Source organism: Callorhinchus milii, unplaced genomic scaffold (assembly GCF_018977255.1).
Source record: "Callorhinchus milii isolate IMCB2004 unplaced genomic scaffold, IMCB_Cmil_1.0 Scaffold9, whole genome shotgun sequence".
Lineage (NCBI taxonomy): Eukaryota > Metazoa > Chordata > Chondrichthyes > Chimaeriformes > Callorhinchidae > Callorhinchus > Callorhinchus milii.
This window is the reverse complement of record NW_024704750.1, coordinates 7,294,434-7,307,078: the sequence shown is the minus strand read 5'-3', so window position 1 is coordinate 7,307,078 and position 12,645 is coordinate 7,294,434. Positions and strand designations below refer to the sequence as shown.

At 40.6% G+C, this 12,645-nt stretch overlaps 2 protein-coding genes across 7 annotated transcripts in view; one reads left to right on the top strand and one right to left on the bottom strand.

The window, feature by feature from the left end:
* Positions 1–49: 49 nt before the first annotated feature.
* Positions 50–8,600, bottom strand: LOC103175265 (lysophosphatidylserine lipase ABHD12). 3 transcript variants are annotated; one of them, XM_042338093.1, is made up of 13 exons: positions 8,522–8,600; positions 6,649–6,776; positions 5,767–5,866; positions 5,060–5,179; positions 4,917–4,947; positions 4,027–4,072; positions 3,702–3,831; positions 3,414–3,451; positions 3,124–3,203; positions 2,521–2,603; positions 2,077–2,155; positions 1,111–1,235; positions 50–229 (listed from the first exon to the last, which is right to left on the bottom strand). In XM_042338093.1, exons 1-13 carry the CDS (start codon positions 8,551–8,553, stop codon positions 199–201), a joined length of 1,023 nt encoding a protein of 340 aa, XP_042194027.1. In that variant the 5' UTR covers positions 8,554–8,600; the 3' UTR covers positions 50–198. The 3 variants fall into 3 exon arrangements, with proteins under 3 accessions (XP_042194027.1, XP_042194028.1, XP_042194029.1); XM_042338094.1 differs by lacking the exon at positions 8,522–8,600 and adding an exon at positions 8,312–8,366; XM_042338095.1 differs by lacking the exon at positions 1,111–1,235.
* Positions 8,601–11,442: 2,842 nt separating this feature from the next.
* nin (ninein (GSK3B interacting protein)) overlaps positions 11,443–12,645 on the top strand; it is a 57,060-nt gene continuing 55,857 nt past the window's right edge. For 3 of the 4 annotated variants that reach the window (XM_042338015.1, XM_042338014.1, XM_042338016.1), the window contains exon 1: positions 12,025–12,269. The gene's annotated coding sequence lies outside the window, so the exon portion shown is untranslated. Of the gene's footprint in view, positions 11,454–12,024; positions 12,270–12,645 lie in introns of those variants that run through there. The other variant, XM_007888197.1, reaches the window with a different exon arrangement.

The window sequence follows — 12,645 nt, the reverse complement described above, 5'->3', positions numbered from 1 at the left end:
TCCCAACTTTCTGTTCAGTATCTAAACAATTGTGCAGAGACAAATTAGATGTTGTACCTAATCTTTAATACAAACTACAGTGCACCAGCTATGTCCAGCCAGTGGAACGATTTGCCATCGTACATGCCAAATATTTTTTTTAAATGTACACCACCAGGTTGTTCTGTACCATCGACATAAGTTCACTGTACCATAAGTTCAACATTTGGTAGTGCTCTTGAAGAACTCCCTGAAATGAAGAAAAACAAAGTGTAGATATACAGTAATTGGTTTAAATGCATAAACTATCAGAATATAAACTACCATTACTAGCCTATCCAGTGAATTGCATGCTGTTTTTAAAAAATAACACTTATTGCTGAATTTTATTCCATCCATCATAAACGAGAATACTATTTTAGCAAAGGAGAAAAGAAAACATATTGTTGCATGCCTGCTCATTATTTCAATAATTGAACAGTATCAGATATGAAGAAAATTAAAATACTTTTTCTAAAAAAAATTATGAACTAATTTGTGAGGAAACTTTATAAAATGGTTGCCCTAATTTTTTTTGTATTACACATTCGATTTCAAGCATAAAACTTTTCTTTCTTTGTATTTTTCATTTATACACTCAATTTATCGGAATTATAATACATACACCCAATTCAATCATTTGTCAGTTTGAAACCCTGGGACGTCCTCCCGACGTGAAAGGCACTACACAAATGTAATTTTGTTGTGGTTGTTCAATACTGCTGCTCATATGAGAGGAGCATTGGAGGCAATGTCCACTTGGTTGGAGAGTGGTCAGGAATGGGAGCCATATTTCTACTGTTTATACCCCTTCAGAAAAAAAACTCAGTCCTAAAATGGTTAGGCGAACCAGTGCTCCAATTAATTCTACAGATAAAAGTGGCTAATTTAGCACAGACATGTGGTGAAACCAGAGATCTTCCTAATCTTCTATGGTTTGGTGGTACACCATGAAGGGTTCTGTATATGCTTTACATCTCTCAAATTCAGCTGTTTATCAAGTGCAAATTTAGTTGGAAACTAAACTTTAATTGTGAAATTGTGCCATAAAAATTGCAATATATATTTGAGATAAAAGATATAATGGCTTACTTTAGAATTTCTGGCAATCGTGGGTCTCTATAAATTAAGTTGTGCTTATACCCAAGTATGCCAGGGAATGCAACAAACTTCACTTGTTCCTTGAATATCCGTGAATCATGCAGCGATCTGTAGAGCTACATATATATATCAAAAAGAAATTACAGATAATGTGGGTTGAGAAATGCTACTAAGGTGAAATTTAATTCGATTTGATCTCTAAAGTGCAAATACAAAAAGAAAGGTTTTGTAGAAATTATCACAACTCCTCCCAATTTTGATTTACGAATTTTCTCTCCACTTGTACAGCGAGTATTTTCCTTCAACTGCCATTGTATCATGATCCCATTTATTCAGCAGATTGTCTCTATGCATAATACTGTGAAAGCCACTGCATTCAAAGAGTAATGTGTCTTTCTACCTAATTTGAAAGATATGATGGGATCTCCTCCAATACCTCTGCGTAGCCTTGATAGAGTAAATGGCATACTGTTCAACCATGGAGCTGTCAGAACTGAGCTTGATCCTATCCCCCCGTGAGACTTCCAACAGGAGTTGATGGATAGCGATCAGGATAACCAGCTTGATTTCCCCTTCTCTATCTTTACAAATTGAATCCAATTGTAATGCCCCAACTGCTCCTCTAAGTTAGATCAGCTAACTCTGTTTTTTATGATTAATAAGTTGAGTGTAGCACAGATCAGGATTCATACCTGAAACCTTCTGATCTGTGTAATGTAGTGCTGCACCAATATCTGAACTTATAACTTCCCTACTCGCTGCACATTTATGATATAAGCCCTAGAAACAACTTCAGATGTTATAATAGCATTATGACACACATTATGATAAGATGAATTAATAATGTTGAAACTATGTAATGAGCTATTGTTAAAATGGATCAGTGGAACTTTTGCCAGCAGATTACCTTTATCTATAATATAGTAAAATAAATCACTTAATCAAAGAGTAATGTACCTTTCTACCCAATTCAAACGGTATGATGGGATCATCTTCTGCATGCAGAATCAACACAGGGCTAGATACTGACTTCAGACTAAAATAGAAGCACAGTGAAAAGAAATAGAGTGGTATCTGAGGAGTATTTAACACGCACACTCATGGTGACATGTCACACGAGCCACTATACATAGTGAAATATCCCAAAACGAGTATTATGAAATTATATACCCTCTACGCCCAGCTATTTCCAGATCATGTACAGGTGGTCAATACTTTAGCACACAAGTTACACCCTAATGTCAGAAAGTTCACAACTCATTTTAGACCATTTGGTCAATAAGAAGTGACCAAATCTGAGAAATAAATCAGCATTTAAAATACATAGTATTTTATATTCAGAGATTCTTCATGTTTTTAAAATATTTTTATAAGAAGATATTCAGATAACAATCAACTTACTTTTCAATGTTATGAAAAACAATATTATTTTCTGTTACTGGATCTAAGAAGAACCATTCAAATCCAGGAAACTGCTTGTAAATCTGTAAAAGGAAACAATCCTGTAAGCAGATATCAGGCAAGTGTGTTCCTACTCTATATTTTCACAAGCAATAACATGTCCTCCCCATATAATCAAAGTTTACAGTAAAGAGATAGCTTTTGATTACACCACAGACTTTCAGAATATGTCTTACGCAAGTAAAAATATTCTTTTAATATTTAATATTCTTCTAATAATACACCGGTGTTCTACCTGCGAGTCTAATCTATTATTATATTCAATAAGGCTTAAAAAGATTACTCTATCAAAATTATTACATTATCCTAGAAATTGGTGTTTATACCTATTAGTTGTAAAGATGGACAAACTGATGTTAGGGTAAAACAAACATGTGTTACGTTATTGAAATACAGTTCTGCTTTCAATAATATCAGAGAGGACAAAACAATGCCTTCAAATATTTATACGTTTGAAACGCAAAGTAGTTACAGTTTAAAAAGTATTGTCTTAATTGTTTTCACATTGAGTATAGCTACTAAACAACCCATTAGGTTACATACCACTGAAAATGGGTGACAGGTTACTTCTTCTCGTATAGTTGTAAATGGAGCTTCCAGTACAATTGCATCAGCCGGACGTCCTATTTAATCAAACCCACAATTCTGGTAAAGTTTCTTATTCAGGCTATTCATATTCAATAGGGGGAAAAACACTTATCTCAATGTTTCTTTAATAATGAAGCGCTTTGAGACATCTCAAAGTCGTGATAAGGCGCTACATCAAATTCAAGGATTATTATTATAATTTACCATTGCATAGCATTATTGAATCCAAGGAATATAGTTTTTACCTTTCTCTTGTAGCCTTCGTGCAGTGTTTGAGGCCACACTGTAAAATAAAGTTTTAAAAATTGTACTAATGTCTTTCAACATCAATTTGCTAACATGTGTGTTCTCCTTAAATACTCCATTCTGTGATCTCTGATAAGAGATTAGAATGGATGGTTTGAATCGTATTTTTCAACAGGAAGCACATTTATTGAGAAATAATTAGCAATTTATTCCTGAAAAATTCTATGGATAGTATGTACATAATGTACATTATTATTTATAAGGTCGTGATTTAACAGAAAACTTGCCCAGTGCCCAACGAGTGTCCCCAGAGACACACAAAACTTCTCCCACTCCGAGCTCTGGCCCACTCATAGAGGTGGACGGAATCCATAGTCAATCCTTCCTCACTAGGGTAACCTGTAGAATCTCCCCATCCTGAAATAAATCAAAGAATATTATACTGAAAAATGTTAATAAGAATACTTTTCAACAAATTAAGATGCTATGATTTGTATGTTTTCACTCTGCTATTGAGACAAAATTATGTCTAGTCAGAATGTTGGTGACTATACCTTATGGTAAATTATTACCATAGTTGAAAAATTATATTTTTTTGGTGTGTTTTCCTACCTCTATAGTCCATGGCTAGTACATGAAATCCATTTGCACTCAGCACCTTTTGTAGAAAGAAGGGACATTTTAGTTATTTTTTCCATCATAAATGCTACCAGCCCTTGTTTCCATAGCTACACTTTGCTCCTTCAGTGTTAGGTTCTTACAGTGCAAGTTTCAAATAATTCTACGTGGACTGATGATGTAGTTCCCCCATTAAACCACCAGGAGGTATGTTATACCTTGAAATGATCCCTATCCAGTTTTTCTTTTCCTCCACCAATGCCCATACAAAAATTCTCAGTAAACCTCAAGTGATCATTGGATTCAGCCTTAAGCTTCCTTTTCAGAAGTTCCACTCTCCAGTTCTACTTCTACTGGATCAACCTATTCTTGTTAAATATAAAATGCCAAATGATATTTTACATATCAAAAACAAGGATTGTTTATATAATGCAACCATCTTCTAATTTTAGGTGAACTGCACAAAATTGATATACAGCTATCACTGTTTGCTCACGGCATTTTAAAAAGTACAATTGAATTACAAATATGAATTGTTTGTGAAAATACCCTTTGGTTTTCATTTCTGAAAATGTCTAGTTATTAATGTGCAATATATGTCCCATTTATGTGAAATATATATTGAAATATAAAGGCTCCTGATTAAAAGCCTGCGCAATTTGATGAACTCTGAAATAATATCAATAATCCTTGTATAAAACTTTCATATCGGATGACATCTCAAAACTTTTTACAGAATTTACTGTAAGTGTGAGTTTTGTAGGAAAGCACATAATTTGATACTTACCAGACTCCACTTAAGTGGCTTAAATATCCCAATTTTCACAAAAAATGACCATGAGGTCAGGTAATCATTGAAGTGTGTAAAAAAAATTAGCAATTACCTTTACCAGTGCAACTCTGTAGCTTTCAGCCCTAAATTTAATAAGAATTTTAATTATTACATAAAACCACATCAAGTAGCAGACTTGCTATCTAGCAAACTTGATAGTAAACAAATGACATGTCCATTTAAAAATGGCATCACCTATTGCCTCCATTGCCATGGAGATAAACTATTACTGGATTACCATCTGACAGTGTAGCTTCATACCACTGCTGATCTTTCCCTCGAGTTTCCATCCACCTACTTTCTGGTACAGTATGCCTAGAAGAGAGTTCAAATTAAATAACCCTAATTATGCCAGCATGAAACAGGCGTTAGGAAAGAAAATGTTACATTTCAGAGTTCAAACAATCTCAACTACAAAGTCTTATGCATTTGGCTGTCAGACTCACTCTAATGTAGTGGAATGTAAATGCAATTCAACCAGTTATTTTCAGCAGTAATTGGTGATGTACTTTGATTCCACCCTCCCCCACCCGTCATCACCACCACCAAATTAAATCAATTTGGAGGCAAAATTAAAATGAGACAATTAAGAATGAGACTTTAAGATGAGTGTGTCTGTTCAGATGTGACCTATCAGTAGATACTATTTCAAAAAGCAAAAAGTTTCCCAAGTGCCTTAGATAATATCCCACCTCATCCTATTTGTCCCAGAACAAATTCATTGGTCATTCACTGATTGTTGACCGTGTGGCATTATTGATTAGATACAGTAGTGTATTTGTCTACACAAATAACTAATCTTCAAAGCAACTTATTATGTGAGGCACTCCGAGATGTTCCAACGTGAAAAGTTGCCACATCAGATGCAAGTGATTATTTACTCCCTGATATCTGATACTTACCAGACTCCAACTGTAACTCCTTCTTCGGGAGTGAGATATAGATTTACAGTGTGGTTTATAAACTTTCCAGGATGCTGCAGATCAATGAAAGGAGATCTGACTGCAAAATAAAAATCAATTGAATGATTGTGTGATTAATGCATAACCCCATAACAAAAGAATGAGTCATGTTCCATGAAATATAAGGATTAAGATGAATTAATATTCTGCTTTAACTTGGTTTTGGGGGAACTGGGTGAAGCTTTACTCTGCTTCCAGGCTGCTTTCGATTGTTACAGTGACGATGCCCTGAACTGTATCTTGACTAATTTAAGAAAACGCTTGATGCTGTAATGCAAGGACTACAGGATGGGAATTCTAGAAAGGTGAGATCAAATCGGCTGATGGGTCTTATTCAAACCCCATTTATGATCTTGTGATTTACTCTTGTCTTTTTCTCTTATCAATTGCAAAATCAAAGTAACTTATAAAGTAATAATGTATCGGCTTCAGATGAAATGCCTGAAGGTAGCGATTTATTTCTAAACAACACAAGAAACAAGTCCCTGGTATCTCAGTGTGTAAATGGGGCAATACTGAGCAATACAGATCAGAAAGATCCCTTTTTTAATCTCTGTTCTGTCCTGGGTTAATTATTAGACTAAAGAAGTGCAAATATAATTGTAAGATCTACTATTGCCAATTCCATTTCAGAAGTCTCTGTCTAGTACATGTTAAATTGTCCACCAACTCTGTATGTGTATACCTCTACACATCAAGAATGGCCATGGGTGAGGTATTTGAAAATCGTGGAACTATACCCCACTATAAGCCACCTTTGTGCTTATTTAAAGCACATTCACAATTGAATGCAAATTTGTATGAAAATTGATTTATACTTGCATAAATTAAAATAGATCATCATTGGTGCAATAACAGGATTTATCTTCATGGCAAATGGTATGGTGACATAAATAATTAAAACTGTTAAAACACACGCCTTGATGAGAAATATGAGGCTTCTGTGAATCCTGAAAAAATGGAAAGAAAGACATCAATCACATTTGTTAAATATGATCTTTTGTAATTAAATACAAGACATAATTACATTCGAAATGTGTATGTTCAATAGCAATTACTCATTTTGTAATTTGAACACTAATGTCTTCAGTGTCTTACAGAAACTTTCAAATTTAAGAAAGAATGATCTTCTTTCAAAACTGATAAAGTACATTTTGCACTTGCAATGATTTGCTCACTGGATTTTAACACAAGCACAACCGTCTGTGAATCATGGGGTGGAAGCTTCATAAGTAATGTGGGGGCTGGGATGGTTGTTAGGGTAGTTGTTATACTGGTTGTTATACGGTTGTTAGGGTAGATCCTGGGTTGTTAGGGACGGTTGTTAGGGTAGATCCCGGGTTGTTAGGGCGGTTATTAGGGCAGATCCTGGGTTGTTAGGACGGTTGTTAGGGTAGATCCCGGGTTGTTAGGGCGGTTATTAGGGCAGATCCTGAGTTGTTAGGACGGTTGTTAGGGTAGATCCTGGGTTGTTAAGGACGGTTGTTAGGGTAGATCCAGGGTTGTTAGGGACGGCTGTTAGGGTAGATCCTGGGTTGTTAGGACGGTTGTTAGGGTAGATCCCGGGTTGTTAGGATGGTTGTTAGGGTAGATCCAGGGTTGTTAGGGCGGTTGTTAGGGTAGATCCCGGGTTGTTAGGGCGGTTGTTAGGGCAGATCCCAGGTTGTTAGGGCAGATCCCGGGTTGTTAGGACGGTTGTTAGGGTAGATCCTTGGTTGTTAGGGTAGATCCTGGGTTGTTAGGGCGGTTGTTAGGGCAGATCCCGGGTTGTTAGGACGGTTGTTAGGGTAGATCCTTGGTTGTTAGGGCAGATCCAGGGTTGTTAGGGACGGTTGTTAGGGTAGATCCCGGGTTGTTAGGGCGGTTATTAGTGCAGATCCTGGGTTGTTAGGACGGTTGTTAGGGTAGATCCTGGGTTGTTAAGGACGGTTGTTAGGGTAGATCTAGGGTTGTTAGGACGGTTGTTAGGGTAGATCCCGGGTTGTTAGGACGGTTGTTAGGGTAGATCCTGGGTTGTTAGGGCGGTTGTTAGGGCAGATCCCAGGTTGTTAGGGCAGATCCCGGGTTGTTAGGACGGTTGTTAGGGTAGATCCTTGGTTGTTAGGGTAGATCCTGGGTTGTTAGGACGGGTTGTTAGGGTAGATCCCGGGTTGTTAGGACGGTTGTTAGGGTAGATCCTGGGTTGTTAGGGTAGATCCTGGGTTGTTAGGACGGGTTGTTAGGGTAGATCCCGGGTTGTTAGGGCGGTTGTTAGGGCAGATCCCGGGTTGTTGGGGTAAATCCCGGGTTGTTAGGGTAGATCCCGGGTTGTTAGGGCGGTTGTTAGGCAGATCCCGGGTTGTTAGGGCGGTTGTTAGGGCAGATCCCGGGTTGTTAGGGCGGTTGTTAGGGCAGATCCCGGGTTGTTAGGGCAGATCCCGGGTTGTTAGGGCGGTTGTTAGGGCAGTAACGGCCCCGCCTCCGCGCTGCCCCGGGATGGCCTGACCTGGCGGCCGCGGCCCAACTCATGGCGGGTGAACGGCTGCGGGCGGTTCGCTGACCGGGGGGTGTGGGTGTGGGGGGGTGTGGGGGAGGGGGGGGGAGATGAGAGACTGGGCGGCGGGTCCGGGGGTCCGGGGGACCGCGAGCGAACGTGGTTGGTGGTCCCTCCCCGCCCACTCCCCGGAGCCTCCGCACCCGGGGCTGAGGTTCCTACCAGCGCCGGGGACCGGGTCTCCCCGGGCCCATGGCTGACACCCCAGGCCCGGCCTCAGCCCGGGGCCTCCCCTCACCCCCCTCTCTCTCTCTCTGCCCTGAGCTCTGCCCTTTCTGCTGTGGAGGCAATTAATGTTATTATTATTATTATTATTATTGTTATTATTATTCCTGTGTGTGCATTTCCATGTGCCTTCAATATTAAATACACTATATGTGTATATATATATGTGTATATATAATCCTTGCAGTTGATGCAGCGCCTCGTCACGTCGTCGAGCCGTCTCGAAGCGCTTTCACGCAACGGACTGCAAAGCGCAACATCTTTACGTTCAGGTGTTTACCGTTCGCCCGTCTTGTGCGTGTGTGTGTGTGTGTGTGCGTAGTGATGGGAATTTAAGGTCAATGCGGTCCATATTTTTTTTTGGTTGGGGGGGGCGGGGGGTTAATGTGTGTTGTCAGCTGGAACCGCTTACCCACGAAGGTGGGAGTCCAGGCCGCTGCGTTCGTTAAAAAGAATAAAAATTGATGCCTTGGCGGAAAGACGTAGGTATGGGACCGAATGGGCCGAAGGGCCTTCTTCACCCCGAACCAATCTTGCAAGCTCTGCCTCGTTCCTGTGCGTTTTGACAGTTCCAACGGATCTAATACCTAACCAATCTAACCTGTTCCGGAGATAATAATCCTTCAAGAAACAATAATAATTTGGCCACTCAAATCCATGACTGTTTGCGGGACGCTGCCGTGCGCAATCGGCTGTCCGCGTTTCGCCCACAAATATACGGTCAATTCACTTTACAGTATATCCTGTGAAGCGCTTTGAGACGTTTAGAAGACGTGAAAAGCGCCGTATCAAATGCAAGGATTATTATTATTTATTGCATTGTCTGTACTGAGAAAATGTTAAAGCGGGAAGTAAATTCCAGAGCCTCGTAAATACTGTGCTGTATCATTGGTAAATTTAAATTTAAACTTCATTTAAATACACTCTGTCACCCTCCAATAGCACATGGTGGTGCTGGTGAGTTGAAACGTTTGTTCAGCTCTTCTAATACTGTCCTATCTGTAAGGACCAATTTCATTGCCAACCAGCCTCAATCCGTTATCACATCTTTGTGCAGCCATGTAGCGTTGTACAACGATTATTACTGAGGATCTCAGTTCTTGACCTTGGAACCTTTCAGGAATTCAGCCAATGCTATTTTAAGTTTCAATGCCATTGATTGTCTTCTGTTGATAATGCTGGATTATTTCATAAATGCTTAGAATTCCTCCCATGGCCTGTAAGGTATCAGATGATCAGCCTTTTAGTCATTGGACTGGTAAGGACGTTGGTTTATAGGCAGATCAGAATTTATTTAGGAGAACCACAGTTTGTGATTTGTGTTGCGAATGGCAAGATAATCTCTACAAGATAACCAGTGCAAAGATGTTGTGCCATCTGTCCATCTGTATCCAATGTCATCACTTATCTAAGAAGTATCTTTCGTTGGTGAGCGATACAGATCTGTTAACATGTGTGAAGTGTCAAATATTGATGTGATTTTTTTGCATCTTACATGGTGTAACATACACATGTGGACCTGACTAGCGATTTTTTGCGGTGAGTAGTTTGTGAAATGGTCTTTATTTTTGTCAGCTAAAATGTGCTCACATTTTATCCACTTCTAATTTCCTTCCTTCCTTCCTGACTATTGCTTATCATTTTAGATAATGACTAATTAGTTCTCTTATTCCAAGTGGCCTATCTTTATGTGCGATCACTCGACTGACTTCTGATGGGCTGGCTGGCTCTCTGATCATGGAGTGAATCTCCGCCCAGTCCAATTCTTGTTCTGATCCTACATCCTTCACCAGCACACTTTATTTCCAAATAGCAAATGGCTGGGATTGTGCCGACTGAGAGAAACAAATCTGTCACTGATCCGAAATCGAACCTGTAATTTTCTTGTCTGGAGGTCTTAGCATTACACCAGGAGGTTAAGTGATGTACTAGTCAACAGGGAAATAACAACAAGAAATTACATTTATATAGTACCTTTCATGTCGAGAGGATGTCCCAAGGTGCTGGACAGTCAATGATTTGCATCCGAGCTGGGAGTGGAGATTAGGAGAGGTGGAGGGCAGGGAGGGTGTGGGAAATGTCATCTTTTTCTGAAAAATAATCCTGCCTGTCAGGTACCTGCCACAGGTATTTTCATGTAATAGTAATTTATAAAACATCTATCAACAATGTGCAGTGTCAGACCTGTTCAGTCTTGTTTCCAATGAGAATTGTTGTTTGTGGTTTTGGCTAAGAAATTAGGCCGATTTCTCTAATGTCACATTTCTCTATATATTGGGAGGAAAATAGTCTGAGATCCAGGTCAACGTTGTCAAATACTGCAATAATAAATCTTTCTTTTCTCCAAATTTGGGCTTTGCAAGAGGACACCACAAAGCATTGGCAAATGACACAATGTATGATTGGAAGTACAGTATTATTGTAGAGCTGCATTTGTTTTCCAAAACAAGAAGTCTTAAGCAATGAAATATTTTTCATTTTTCGGTTGCAAAACAAAATGTTGTCAAAACAAAACAAAAGCAAAACAAAACACAAGGTCGGATCTTACTTTACCAGGAGACGAGTAGATCTTTTTTTTGATGTAAAAAGAATAGAAAGCAAATGAAATGAATCAAATAAATGGCATCTCATTGGAGGTATGTATTTTTTGAAATATTTTTTTTAGGGGGTGGGGGATGGGGGGAGAGAGAGAATAAAAAAAAGTGGTCTTCCAGTCCCCCAGAAGGCGCTAAAAAAAGAGCAGAACAAGATATTCTCTGCATTTTTTTATACACACACACACACTACAGCAATAACTGCTTGCGTGAGGCTATCACATGGGTTGTGGGGTTCACTCCTGACCTCTCTTACGTTAAAATGCGCAGAGGATGTAAGTATGAGGCGCCTCCTGTGACCAGAGCCTCTGAGAGCCTGGACTCAGAGTAATGCAAGTGGTCAGATCTCTCTCTCTCTCTCTCACACACACACACACACACACAGAGACAGAGAGGGACACAGAGACGGAGAGGGACAGGGACAGAGAGGGACACAGAGACAGGGAGAGACACAGAGGGACACAGAGAGAGAGACAGAGACAGAGAGGGACACAGAGACAGAGAGGGACAGAGACAGAGAGGGACACAGAGACAGAGAGGGACAGAGACAGAGAGGGACAGAGACACAGACAGAGAGAGGGACAGAGACACAGAGACAGAGGGACACAGAGACAGAGAGGGACACAGAGACAGAGAGGGACACAGAGACAGAGAGGGACAGAGACACAGACAGAGAGAGGGACAGAGACAGAGAGGGACAGAGAGAGGGACAGAGACACAGAGACAGAGAGGGACACAGAGACAGAGAGGGACACAGAGACAGAGAGGGACAGAGACAGAGAGACACAGAGGGACAGAGACAGAGAGGGACAGAGAGAGGGACAGAGACACAGAGACAGAGAGAGGGACAGGGACAGAGAGGGACACACAGCACTGGAAGACTAACAGCAGCTCCTCTCAGTCTCAGTCTCGGTCTGTCAGTCGGTCTCACTGAGCCCGGAGGCAGCCTTGGATGCCCCGGGGACTCAGCTCTCCTCTTCCCTCCTCCCCTTCCCATGTATCCCGTCGGGATCGTCAGGATTTTGTAACCTTCGGAGGCTGTCGGGGAGGAGATCGCGAGCGGTGCGGCCGCAAAGAGCTCAGAGCAGTCGGTAGGTGAAGGCGCTGTGTGTGAGCGGCCGCCGATGGTGATGGTGATGGTGGTGATGGTGATGGTGATGGTGGTGATGGTGATGGTGGTGATGGTGATGGTGGTGATGGTGATGGTGGTGGTGGTGATGGTGATGGTGGTGATGGTGATGGTGATGGTGATGGTGGTGGTGGTGATGGTGATGGTGGTGATGGTGATGGTGGTGATGGTGATGGTGGTGGTGGTGATGGTGATGGTGGTGATGGTGATGGTGGTGGTGGTGATGGTGATGGTGGTGATGGTGTTACAGCAAAACAAAATGTACATTGTAGCCAACGCAAAAGAGAGAGAGAGAGATAAAGTATCTGTGTGAAGTTCTTGTTCCAAGTGCGTGTTGT